Source organism: Polypterus senegalus, chromosome 13 (assembly GCF_016835505.1).
Source record: "Polypterus senegalus isolate Bchr_013 chromosome 13, ASM1683550v1, whole genome shotgun sequence".
NCBI lineage: Eukaryota > Metazoa > Chordata > Cladistia > Polypteriformes > Polypteridae > Polypterus > Polypterus senegalus.
The window spans coordinates 33056395-33069864 of NC_053166.1; the positions used below are offsets into that span (position 1 = coordinate 33056395).

General features: G+C 37.7%; 1 protein-coding gene across 2 annotated transcripts in view; it reads left to right on the plus strand.

Moving 5' to 3' along the window:
• The first annotated feature begins 1573 nt into the window (after positions 1–1573).
• The window catches only part of LOC120542739 (lysophosphatidic acid receptor 4-like), a 46177-nt gene continuing 34280 nt past the window's right edge, over positions 1574–13470 (plus strand). Inside the window, exons 1-2 of one of the 2 annotated variants that reach the window (XM_039775378.1) lie at positions 1574–1664; positions 6255–8974. In XM_039775378.1, coding sequence (XP_039631312.1) covers positions 6255–7280 — 1026 coding nt within the window. In that variant the 5' untranslated portion in view covers positions 1574–1664 and the 3' untranslated portion in view covers positions 7281–8974. Of the gene's footprint in view, positions 1665–6121; positions 8975–13470 lie in introns of those variants that run through there. The other variant, XR_005636226.1, reaches the window with a different exon arrangement.

A 13470-nucleotide genomic window follows, 5' to 3' on the forward strand; every position in this document is an offset into this window, starting at 1 on the left:
ATCAAGCACACCACTAAATGAACCCAAGTGTGATGTCAATGGGCCCCAAATTATTGAATTTTCATTGTGGATACTGAAGTGGACCAATTATGAACGGATTCTAAGGATGGTACATTCATCCAAGAGGCAGACAGTTCCAGAGGAAACACAACTTTAAAAGGAAGATTGCAAATTGTCAAGGCAAAAAGTAATTTAGCGGCTACAGCAAAAGAATAGAGCAGTTCATGTTGGTAAGAGTGGAGAAAACGTTTAACAGAAGACGAATTTAAGGAATAGGACTTACTGTATGTTTCCAGACAGAAATGACAAGAGAAACTGGCTTATCTGCAATCACAAGGAGATGACCTGATGGCAATGCTAGAACATATGGAGGAGGGTTCCATGTAAAGCAAGGGAACATAAATGGCAATTGTTGCTCTGGAGAGAGACCCATGAGAAAATATTTACAGGGAGCTGGGTAAAGTCTACGAATTATTTTGAGTTGGCAGAATTAGTAGTTTGGGTTCCTGGATCAAATTCTGACATTCTTAAGAATATTTTGCCAAGAAGAGAGGAGAAACCGGTGGAGAAAAATCACAGGACTATTGTGAGACTAAAGGAGAAGGTTTATTATTTGCATGATGGAGTAAACAATGAAGAGAGTAGTGAATTGTTTCAGGGAAAAAAAAGAAGCAAAACAAAGAAAAAAGTGTGTCCAAGCGAAGCAGGGTCAGACAAAGAGATGTTGCAAGCCCTGAACACTGATTGGAGCTGCAAATTGAAGAAAAAGGATTAACTAGGTAGAAAGAAACGAGACTGGCTGTGAAGACTGATTTTTAAATGGCTCATCGAGGCACCTTTTGAAGCTGCTAGCTGTGCAGGGTTCCTCAATGCCTAAAGTTAGAATCTCGTTCCTTTATTTAGAATTCTGAGGTTGCTGTACTTTAATTCGTGTGGTTCATGAGGGTAATGTGTTCGCTGTCTATGCTTAAATTTATTCTTGTGATGCATGGTGCTGCTGCAAAAGGTGCAAGTTAAACATTACTGTCTTAAGTTTCTGTCAGTTGCAAGTAATTCTTGGTGCTTACTGTAAAATGTGTTTCAGACTATATCAACAACCACAATGTTTATTTATGTAGCACATTTACATACATGCTCTACAATATTAATAGCTAAAGATATTTAAAAAAAGAAATAAAAGCTAACAGTATCAAATGAAAAAAGATTGCAGCCAGTAAAAGGACCCGATCTTGCCTGATCACCATTACTGCTCTCCCAAGTAGGAGGCTGAATAGATCCGGCTTAACACTTTCACCCTGTTATTGACCCCCTGATCCTTGTCCTTCCTCATAATCTCTATCCCCTTCTTTTTTCAAATATAAGTAATTCATGAAAGTGAATTGCTCCCTACTGGTTGTCAGATGTCAGTTTTGCACTTAAATCCCCCAGGTCTGCTGATGCATATTAAATAAACTATTTTTGTTTGTGCACTACAAATGAAACTTTAGACTCAGACATCACAGTGCAAGCTCGCTTCACAAGACGTTTTTTGATGACTGATAATGAGGGGATTGTTACATGTGTTGTCTTCAGATTAGAAGGAAGTCTACCGACTGTTTTTGCTGCACACTTCACAGTAAGATGTGACAGACTCATTTTAAAAAAATAAGACAAAGGAAGGCAAGGTAAGTTACCTAAACTTTCTTCATGACCATTTTCAAGTTGTTTGAACTTAGAAAAAGAGAATTGTTAGGAAAAAAGATGATAATATGATGTTGATTTGAGTCATGTAATCAGTTAAAAATGTTAAAAAATTAGAAATTCAGATTAGATTACTGTTTAATATTAATCTTTGGTGCTAGAAGGCAATTACTTTTTAAAAGCTGCATTGTTTCCCAATAAAATAAGTTAAGTCATGTAAACTAGATCAGTTAGGGTAGTGCTATGTCACCCTTAACCAAGTTAGATCCCAGATGCAGTTAAGCTTTCTTGTCACATCTACATGCCTGTCTGATTCAGTGTCATGGGTATGAATCCTGTGGAGTTTGTAGATTCTCCCCATATTGGTGAGGGCCAGCCTCCCACAAGACATGAATGTTGGGTGAATTGGTGATTCCAAATGAGCCCCAGAGGTGCCTCTGTGAGTGGGTCCAGTGACAGAATGATGCTGAACTGGATTAGGCAGTTTGTTTGGAATGTTAGGTATTATTTAATGGATCCATTTTTGTTTGTGGCAAGTCTGGGTGATTAAAGCATGACAGTCATTGTGTTAAGTAGAATCACTTTTATGGCTTTATTTAAACTCTTATACAGCAGCAGACAGTGAGAAATACACAATGATTCATTTTTGTACTACATGAGGTCTTTTCAAACTGTTCTTTTAATTCTTTAATCAAATATTTAATGTTCTCTGACTATGCGCATTTAAACTTGTATGCTATAAATATTTCATAGTTTGTCTATTCATTTCTGATATACTGTATATTTAACATCAACACCAGCACACTAAGGCTTTACAGGAGTTTGTATTACAGTTTTATCCATCCATGCTCACATTCACAGAGACTATGTAATCTGAATGTTGAGTCCTAAGGAAAATATCCTGGCAGCATTAGTTATAAGGCTAGAAACAACTCCAGAGGTGGCACTAGTCTACCAAAGTGCACATTCATGCACATGTCAACACTTACATATCATGGACAGTTTAGAGTCACCATAAATAAGCACAGAAAAAATAAAATACACAGACATGCAGAGCTGCCTCTTCCCCTGAGTACTTTTGATGCCCTAAGCGAACCTGAAAGGGAACCTCAACACCCCACCCCCAGCATATGACCCAATCTATGCCATAAGAGATTCATAAATGTAAGACTATTGCTTTTGTATCTATTGATATCATATTAGCTGTATAACATTCTGTATATAATCTGGTTGTTTAAAAGGAATATGAGGTTATACATATATTCACATTCACATGTGCATTTTATGTTGACTATAGCTATTTACAGTATTTGTTTTGATGAATTTCACATTTCTTGGTGAATGATGCCAAAGAAAACTAGCAATTTTCTACAGATATTAGGTAAATGAATGTAAATTTGATTGAGTATTATTTTATTTACAAAATGTGTAAACACAAGTAATATGTATATATAACAAATTTTATAAATGATTGATGGTAGCCTCCTTTTGAAAAGAGAATACCAGTTGTAAAAAATAAATGGTAATATGTTTAAAGTCCTTTACAATTATAAAAATACAAATCCCTAAAATTCAGAACATGTTTATTGACTTCACTAATCATGGTGCCAGAGAGCATTTATATGTTGCATGTTGATTAGCATATGCAAGTAAGAAGGTGCTCCTTGTGTGGAGTTTGCATGTTCTCCCCATGTACATGTAGGTTTCTTCTGGGTGCTCCGGTTTTCTGCCACAGTCTAAAGACATGCAGGTTACATGGACTGATGTTATTAAATTGGCCCTAGTTAGTGTGTGTGTGGTCAGCTTGCAATGGGCTATCACCCAGATGCTTGCTGGAATAGCTCCAGCTGCCCTAAAGATGAATGGTTGGATGACTGTGTAGATAGATAGATAGATAGATAGATAGATAGATAGATAGATAGATAGATAGATAGATAGATAGATTATTCATGTTGAAACTAATATAGCACACCCCCTTGACCCACATTGCACTTATTAACAACCTGGCTCTCCATGTAATAACTCTGCAGATACTTGGCCACACATGATCAATAAGTGCTTCAGTTTTCTGGTGGCTAAATTAATAACAACTACACAATGTTGTAGGTTGTAGTAATGTAATTGCTGGATGTCAGCCATCACTATTACATGAAAACAATATAACAGGATTAACAGGTGTTGGACAGCTGTATTGAGTCTGGGTGTTCGTATGGCAGTGTTGGTTAAACAAAATAAATAATAGCAATATGAAATGTGAGTAAGACCATTTTAATATGTGATAAATATATTTTTTGTAGCTTTTTTCTTTATGTATTTATTTATTACTAGCCACAGTACCTGTTGCAGACAGATAACAAAATAATTAAAAAATATTCACTATCTCTTATCTTGCGTGTACCTTTTTCAGTATTCATGTGTGTGAATGCCTCTTCACCAGCGCTCCCTCTCTGGAGTGCGTTACCATAAAGCCGCTCCTCATACTCTTTCATTCTTTGCGAGGCACCTATCATTATCCTGTCTGGTTTTATATTTTCCATTTTGAAGATGACTCTTTCAGCATGTCTCATACACCTTTACTCCTCCATTTGCATGTCTCACCTGCATTTCGTCTTCAGTGCATCATCAAAGCCAAACTGACCAATCAGATTACTCTGAGTGAATGGACACACAGACTTTAGTGTTTTATTATATAGTAGATTTCTTCATTTATTTATTTCCCTGACATGTGCACAACATGAAATAATTGAGTTCTGTATTTTGATTAGTGAAATGTCAGTAGTGCAGACAGAAGCCTTCTGCAATCATGTGCCACATTTACAGCAGACACTTTGGAGTTTCTTGAACTAAAGTGTCTGCTTTGCACAGGCACGGATGGTCTGGAAGGATCTGACTCAGTAGCTCTCATTTGGTGGTTTCTCTGGGCTGTGGGAGAAGTACAAATGATACCATTAGGGGCCCCTTGTGTCCCGGAGTGGTAGTGCATGCATGACAGCAACAAAAAATATATTTTGTGACATATTTAATAAATTTTATTCACATTTCAAATTATTTGTTATTTATTTATTGCAATATTTCACATTATTTTTATTTATTTATTTTTTGTCTGAATTATTCCAACATAATCAGGCCACCCTGTCTCTCCAATTAGCGTTGTGTAGTATGATTTTGGTTAGCTACTCTTTCAATGAAAGAAGTCCAGTAGTGGTCATTACAGGATTCAAGTGGTTTTAAATGTTCAGACCATTCTAACAACATTGTAGTCATTTATGAGGCAAACAAGGGCAGAGGAGATTTATTAAGACTTAATGAGTACAACAGACTGCAATTTTTGTAACGATTTTACGCCTGATTTGCATTCGTCGACTGATATTCAGCATCATTGGCCATTATTTCATGTGCAGTATGAAAGGAGTTTCATGCCCGATTGCATCTTATGATTCAGCTCTCCTACAATCAGAAGAATTTCAGTCATGTCAGAAATTGCAGTCGGCTGTCTTGTGTGAGCAGTCAAATGACCTGATTTTCTGACATGGCCATCAAGCCAAAATTGATTGTCCAGCAACATTGTATTGTACATTCGTTATTTCATTTGTCCTGCTCATTTTCATCTTTGTGATTTCAGAAATCTAACTAACATACAGAGAAACACATATAACTCCATGGCTAATGAGAAAAGTATCCTAGGAAATGTTTAATGGAACAACCCGAAATAAACACGCCCATTAGTAAATTAAAAAGATTATGTACATCCAGTTCTGTTTATAAAAGAGACAGGCCATATTATCCACACTTCAACCACTTGTCTGTCCGTTTTCATTTCTTTGTACTGTTCAGAGCACAGTAGAGCTAGCAATGCAGCCATTTTTCTTGTTGAAATTTTGAGAAGCCTGTGGCCATATTGTTTTTTTTTCAATGATTGACTCTTAATTCCAAAGAGTCAATATGTGAAACTGTCTGTTGGAGCCATGCACATGTATAGTCTGAGCACGCACATCGTGGCATGTCAATCAGACCGAACATCATTGTACAGTCTGCACACATACACGACTGGAGACTCTATCATTCAGTCAGAGCAGTTGCTTGACCATTATTTCTAAAGATCACACTGTGTATGCCTGGAACTGAAAAACATCTCAACTGATGACAGACATCCATTACATGCAGAACTTAACTTCATTAAATCAGGAAGGATAGTCACTTTTAAAACCCACACAAATCGCTGCAGAAACTCCTTTTTTCCCAGTGCCATACGATTTTTTAATAAGGTATATTGGAGAAAATGATTAAGGTTTGATATGTATCCTGTAACCATTTTTGTGTAAATATGTACTCAAACTGCCTTAACGTAACCTGTCTTTTCTCTGTTTGTTTTGTTTTTTTTTCTTTCTGTCTTGTTATTAGATGCAACTGAGAGAGTAAATTTCAGGTTTTCTTGTGAAAACATGACTAAATAAAGCGACCTTGAACCTTGAACCACTTTCTGTTAGCATTTTACAGTGCTCCTAAAAAGTGAACCTAACTGTTTTTGTTTCATTTTAGCACAATTAATAATGAGTGTTAATTCTTCAATACAGATGGAACAGTTTACCAATTCAGCAATATATGACAACATCTCTCTAGGTGAGTGGAACCCAGATTACTTATCATGCATCAAAGACTACAACTTCCTTATTCTGATTCTGTCCATCAGCTATGGTGTGATTTTTCCAGCAAGCCTTCTAGGGAATGGCTATGTGATAGTCCATTTCTTCCTACACAGAAAGTCTTCGTCAACATCCAAGAAGCTGATGGCCAACTTGGCAATGCTGGACTTTTTGCTGGCCTTGAGCCTTCCCCTTGTCATTGTGTATCACAGTAAAGGAAACAACTGGCTCTTTGGAAACTTCTTCTGTTATGTGTCATCTTGCCTCTTTTATGGCAACTTGTATGGCAGCAATTTATTCTTCATAACCATCTGCTTGGAGAGATACACAGCTGTCTGCCACCCCTTCATATATCAGAGAGTAAAGACTCCAGCTATTTGCAGAACCATTTGTTGCTCCATTTGGCTGATCATCATTATGGGAATTATCTTTATTTGCACAAAGGTTCAGATGGTTACTAGACATCCTAATGGGACCATAACTTGTGGAGATGCATTTTCTGAAGAGGCATGGAGTGACCTGTTGACACCCCTCATTATTATATTATCTGTCATGAGTTTCTTTGTCCCCTATGTCTTTGTATTATCCTGCTATTCCCTAATTGTCCTAAAACTAAGATATTTAGACAGCAACATCCGGTCACAAGTGCCAAAGAAAAAATGCATGCAGGCCATCCTGTCCGTCTTTGTGGTGATGACAATCTGCTACTTGCCCTTTCACACTTTTCAGATGGTAAACGCCTTTCACAGACTGCACTCTGCTCGCATTCAGAGAGCTTCCTTCTTTATATGTGTGGGCCAGCGCATCTCAGTCTGCCTGGCGAGCCTCAACAGCTTTCTCGACCCCTTTGTTTATTATTTTTTGTGTGACAGTTTCAAATGGGCATATTCCTGTCTTGGCGTGGACAAAGACAGCAAGACAACCATAAGTAAAGAAACTGCTGAGATAAAACTATAAGCACCAGACAAACATGTCCAGCGTCCTCAGTTCAAACGATCAAGTCATCTATGCATCCCTTTATGTACTCACATGCTTTTAGTTCATGGTCGAGTCAGCATTGGGCTCAAGGCACAGTCCAGTGAAAGGGCACCAGTCTATCACAGGACATCCACCAAACATCTATCCATTCATCTTCTGCAGCTGGTGAAGTGAAAATAGACTTGTAATTTTTATATTGAAATTTTGCAGTTTATGATGAAAGTAGGTAATAAAGATAGATAGATAGATAGATAGATAGATAGATAGATAGATAGATAGATAGATAGATAGATAGATAGATAGATAGATAGATACTTTATTCAGTTTATTTCTAAAAACAGTAACACCTATAAGCAGAAAATTCAGACCTTGTATCCAACTATCCATTTTATTAAGAATGGCAATGGCAGCAGGGCAGAAACCAAACAAGAAGGGCACACCAGTCCACCAGAGGACACACTCACATAGACTGACACAGGGCCACTTTAGGGTCATTCATTTGCCTGCCTGGTACTATGATGTGGAAAGAACACCGAGACTAACTTACTAACTTAAGGTGAGCATGCAAACTCAATACAGACACTGACCAGGTGGGATTGAAACCTGGTGTACCAGAGTAGTGAGGCAGCCAAAGTAACCACCCAGGCATCAAACAATTCATTAATCTTGAATTTATATTTCATAGAGCTCACCATGACAAGATGCATAAAAAAATCACACAATCTGTGCCTTTTCAAAAATGTTGTGACCAGGAGGGTTGCTCTTGAGTTGACCCTGAACCCAGAATAACCGAGGAGATGCAGGTCAGATGAAACCAAAGGCTGATCTGGACAAAAAAGTAAAGTAAATACTGTACAATGATACGTCAACACAAGGAGTGGTAACAGTGCAACAACGCAAAATAATAAAGGACCAGAGCTAGAGTTATGCACAGAAGGGTGGCTACAGTCTCTCAAGCCCCTGCTCCTTTCCCCTGAATGGATCAAATGTCCTCTCCTCCTGTTACTACTTAACTGGTCAGTTCTGAACACAAGTGAGCACCTTCATTTCACTGTAAGAATAAAAGAAAAGGCAAAAATAGGCCTAAAGATAGCTAGGCTACTGTTTTCTGACCCACAAAGAAATATATTCTGTGATAATTATTGATATTAATCACACACAAAAATGTAAAATAAAAGTTTATGTACTGGTCAAGCTGGTTTGTATGATGTTATAGTGCAGAAGGTAGCATTATATTTCAGCCATGCTTCCTCCCCTGGCTGGAGTTCAAATACTGTTTTTATTTCTTTTTTGTTCATTTTTGATTCTTTTGTTTATGTTGACATTGTTGATCACTTTGTTTCTTTATGTCTATATATCTTTTTACATGTACCATTTGTTTTGTGGGTGGTCCCCCAAGAGGCAGGACCACCTGCCTTATCACCACAAGCGACTGCTGATGAAAACCCACAGTTCCTTGCGGTTCATTGAATGTGCTAGGTGGGTGGTGACTTCTCTTATGTTTTCTGATATTTTCATAATTACTAATTTTCTGGCTTTTTGAGAACTTTTACCTTGTTTTTTTGACTTCACCTCTTGGATTTTGTATTGGGACTATGATTGCTATATGGATGGCCTATTATGAAGGCTTTGCGTTTCTGTGTCTTTTGTAGTTCTCAGAGCTTATTTTGTAATACAGCATTTGTTATAATAAATCTTTCATTCATGAAGATTTCACATTTGCCTTTTATTTTGTGATTAGCTGGGGTTTGACAGTTTTCCTCCTCTAGTGTGCATTTTGAGTTATATTTTAGGACCCGTAGTCCACAACAGGTACAGTAGCTATAATGTCTGTGCACAAACTACACATACTCACTTTGCTCACAATGACAGTTTTTCTAGTCTGTTTTTTATGTTGATCAGCCACACTCAAAACACATTATAGATTTATACAATTACTTTTCCAAATTATTCAACATTTTGTACCTATTACCTCAAACTTAAAACATTCAAGCCAGGTATCTAAAGACCGCAGGTGTTTGTGAGAATTTCATCTCCATGTCTGCTCCCTTCATCCATCCATCCATTATCCAACCCGCTGAATATGAACACAGGGTCACGGGGGTCTGCTGGAGCCAATCCCAGCCAACACAGGGCACAAGGCAGGAACCAATCCCTGGCAGGGTGCCAACCAACTATGTCTGCTCCCTCTGAAGGCAAAAGAGAAAAACCAGTATAGGGTCCAGGGTTTCATATTTGTCAGTTTCATTCAAGTTCATTTGGGCTGGGTCTACTAACAGGGCTAAGAGTATTTCATTCTGCATACACCCTCTAAAAGAACAGTACCCAAGCCATGCTGGGTATATCCAAAGAGTTTGTTGCTAATTTATTGTTTTCACTGTTTAAGTTGTGGAAAATCAATGCCACATTGCCTGTATTAAAGGCAACTACTGAACAAAGATGAGCAAAGATCAGTTAAGTCCACTATATGAAACCCTAAATGGACAAGATCAGCTGACCGAATTCTGCTTCTGTTGATAGAAAAAGATATCATCTATTTATTTATTCACTTATCTACCTATTTACTGTATGTATTAATTTATTGAAAGAGCTTCTGTAAAAACCCAAAAGCCAGTTCTATCTATCTATCTATCTATCTATAGATGGGGGCAAAAATGTATACCGACTTTAACAGTTGTTATCTCTGGACTTTTCCGAAATTGAATTGCATTACAGCAACAATGTGCAGTAGGATGTTATCCCAAAAGATGTCGTTACCCGAATGAATGAAACCAGCTACACTGGCAGCGCTTCGAAAATAAATTGAAATGGCATGCACATCAATCTCTCTGGACACTTTGGCCAACGTTGTTCAAGCAGCAGTTTGCCATAATCAGAAGTTTCTGGATGCTCATGGTAAACACTTTGAGCACCTGTTGTAAATGTAGATGTCAAAAGTGACTTAAATTCATCCCTTCATATCTGTATAAATTTAATATCACAACTTTAATACAGGTTTTATCTTTTGTTGAAGTGTGTATATGTTTTTGGCCCCCACAGTATATAACCATTAACAAAGGTGAAGTTATTACAATCTATAAACACTCCACAATAGTCCTTGGTTTAAAAGTTCTTATTTTTTATTTAATAATAGTACCTTTTCCAGAGGCTCTTCACAATCCACAAGTCTTCTTTTTACACCTCCTGTGGAGCAGCTCCTTATCAGTCCATTACAATAGCGTTGCCACCAAGAACATAGGGGCCACCCACAAAACACAAAAAACATAGTGGAATACTTATAGACATATATAAACTAAATAGCCAGTGCTATTAATATAAAAAAAATGAACAAAATAAACATAAACGAGACTTCTGAACTTTGGCTTTGGGAGGCAATCCTGGCTGACACCTGACATGTCATATGTTGAGTTTTGTTTTAAGATTGTTTATCTATAGGTGCTTTCCCAACCTGGGATGAATGTTTTCAGGAACCAATGAGTTCCTGTATGATGTAGGCCCTGGGTTACTTGTGGTCACAGGCCACTTTCGTGTGTTGCATTCCCTTCACACAACAGGAACTGTATCCTTTATGTAAAATAGGTAACGTGCAAACAAGTGTGATGCAGTGCAAAATGAGACACGTTCAGGAGTTCACAAGGGACCCCTCAGCCATACTGCTTTGAAGCAATCATGAGTTCATTAGGGAACTTATTGCTTCAATGTGGTGCAAAGTGAGGTGCACCAGGAAGGCAGCTATTAAGAGTGATGTGGTGTGAAGTGCAGTGCACCATCTTCACTGATAAGTCTCCAAAGTCAAAACTACTAACAGATTTGTAAGATGGCGCCAGTGCTTGTGGTCAACCAATCAGCACAATTTATTACCCAAGTTCCACCCATGATAGTTCCTGTTTGAATGAAAAGTATATACCTTGGAATCGGAGCTAATGGAAGTATCAGGAACTACCTACCTGGAACAACTACTGGCCCGAGTTCCTGTGGTAGGAATGCTGCAAAGGTTCTTCAGTTTCTACAAAGTCCCTGGTTTCTGAAAAATGTTCCTGTGGTGGAAAAGTGCCTTATAATTATTTGTCCATGTAGTTCATTTGTGTTTAAGAAACGCAACATGTAGGTCTGTGGACCACCACACCAGTGTCCACTAAATCCTTTGTCATGATATGCAGTTCTCTTGTTGACTTCAAATTTTCCGAGAAACTTTAGGGCAAGGAAGTTCCAACCTGGAATTGTGAACATACCTTTTATAAACATCCTGTTCTGTGTGCTCTAATTACCTTTAAGGCATAACATTCTAAGAGGGCAGAGGTTAGGAGAGCAACCAGGTACTTGCTAGGCATTAAAGACATGTCATACTAGTCTGAGACAGACTCAAAGAATGAAATCTTTTCAGCCTCAAGCAGAGGAGACTGCATGGGGACCTAGTCCAAGTCTTCAAAATTCTCAAAGGCACAGACAAAGTCAATCGAGCAGAATTCTATCAAGTTAATTGTGAATTGTGTACTCAAGGAAATCAATGGAAATTAAGGGGAAGTGCATTTAGGGTGGAAGGCAGGAAGCACTTTGTTGTGCAAAGATTTGTGTGAATCTGAAACAAACTCTTGAGACATGGAGTTGAAGCAGAAACCTTGACAACCTTAAAGAAGGATCTGGATGATGTATTGGGACATCTTAGCTAATCTAAGGAGCCTGATGGACTGAATTGCCTAATCTCATATTTCTTATATTCTTATGTAAGAAGTGTTTACTCAGTTTTGGAATGGTCTTTCCTATATTAAATTTACATCCTAATAAGTCAATCAAGAAAGGCTGCCCAAACGTTTCTACATTTCATACTCACCATTATACTGTATATCTTCCAATTTCTTAAACCTGTTCAGTTCAGCAAATTAATATTAATTGTGCAAAAAACATAAAGAATTATAACATGCAAAGGCTGATTAAACTTCCTTTCACTGCAGGGTTCATTAAAACATGTAATTTGACAGTGGTGTCTATCTGACTATTCATTTACATTCAACCTTCAACCTCTCCATTTTCAGCCCACTTTTTGCTTGTTATGGACAAAAATTGGTAACCCAGCCAATATATCATGTTACACATTGAAAAACTAATCAAGTACATAATTACAATAACACATTACTTCATTTGCAAAAGTGTTTCAGTGCAGCCAATCTGAGTGAGTTTGTGGCTTTCCAGATATATTGTGAGACATGAAACAGGAAGTGCAAATGGATTACTGACTAAAAGGTGTCATTCTGCTTGACTTCTTATTACTGACAAGAAAAAAACAGATTCTATAGAAGAGTGTGAAACAAAAGGTTACACAGGAAAGCAGAGCTTCAATCAGACTTCTAAGAAAAACAAGAAGGGAACATTATCGATTGCACAGACATGTTGCAGATTTTAAGTGTTCTAATGCACAAGTGCTCCACTGGGTGTCTTAAAAAGTCAGCAGCCTTTAAACTCCTGGTGACATTAGGTAACTATAGCGATTACTGGCCTTCATCTAATACCTGAGTCAATGACAACCTGGAGGTGTTTACTTTAAATCAAATTGTTCAGTTTCATTAGATTTATGATTACACCATTGAATGTTTAAAACAAACTTCAGTCAGTTATAACATGATGGTACAAATGAGTCCTACTTGTTTAGCAGACCTTACAGGTTAAACATCTGAATGCTTTTGATTGCATGGCCACACAAAACGTGGAATGCATTGATACAATGGCTGTGGAAAAATGCATGTCCATGCAAACATGACAATACTAAGCATCATAACAGTTGTAATCAAACCACCTCTGTGAAGTAGTGAACATTGTAGCATTGTGGGGTGAGATGTCTAGAGATAACAGTGCACGTAATGTGATTATCTGTGGAATCCTTTGACAGTGCCACATTTAAAGCCACTAAGCTCTTCAGTATGATCCTTTCTACTGCCCATGTTTGTTAATGGATAGTTCATGGTTATGTGCTGATTTTATGCACCTGCTAACAATGAGATGCTTGAACTCAATAATCTGGAGGGGTGTCCACATTCTTTTGGACATATAATATGCTATGCCCAGGTTGGAATCTGAATCCAGAAGGATTCCTGCAGGAAAACGTCTCTGTCATGTCTCCCCTTTAATGTAAATGTATGGTAAAGTATACATTACATGAAGTTAAGACCACTTG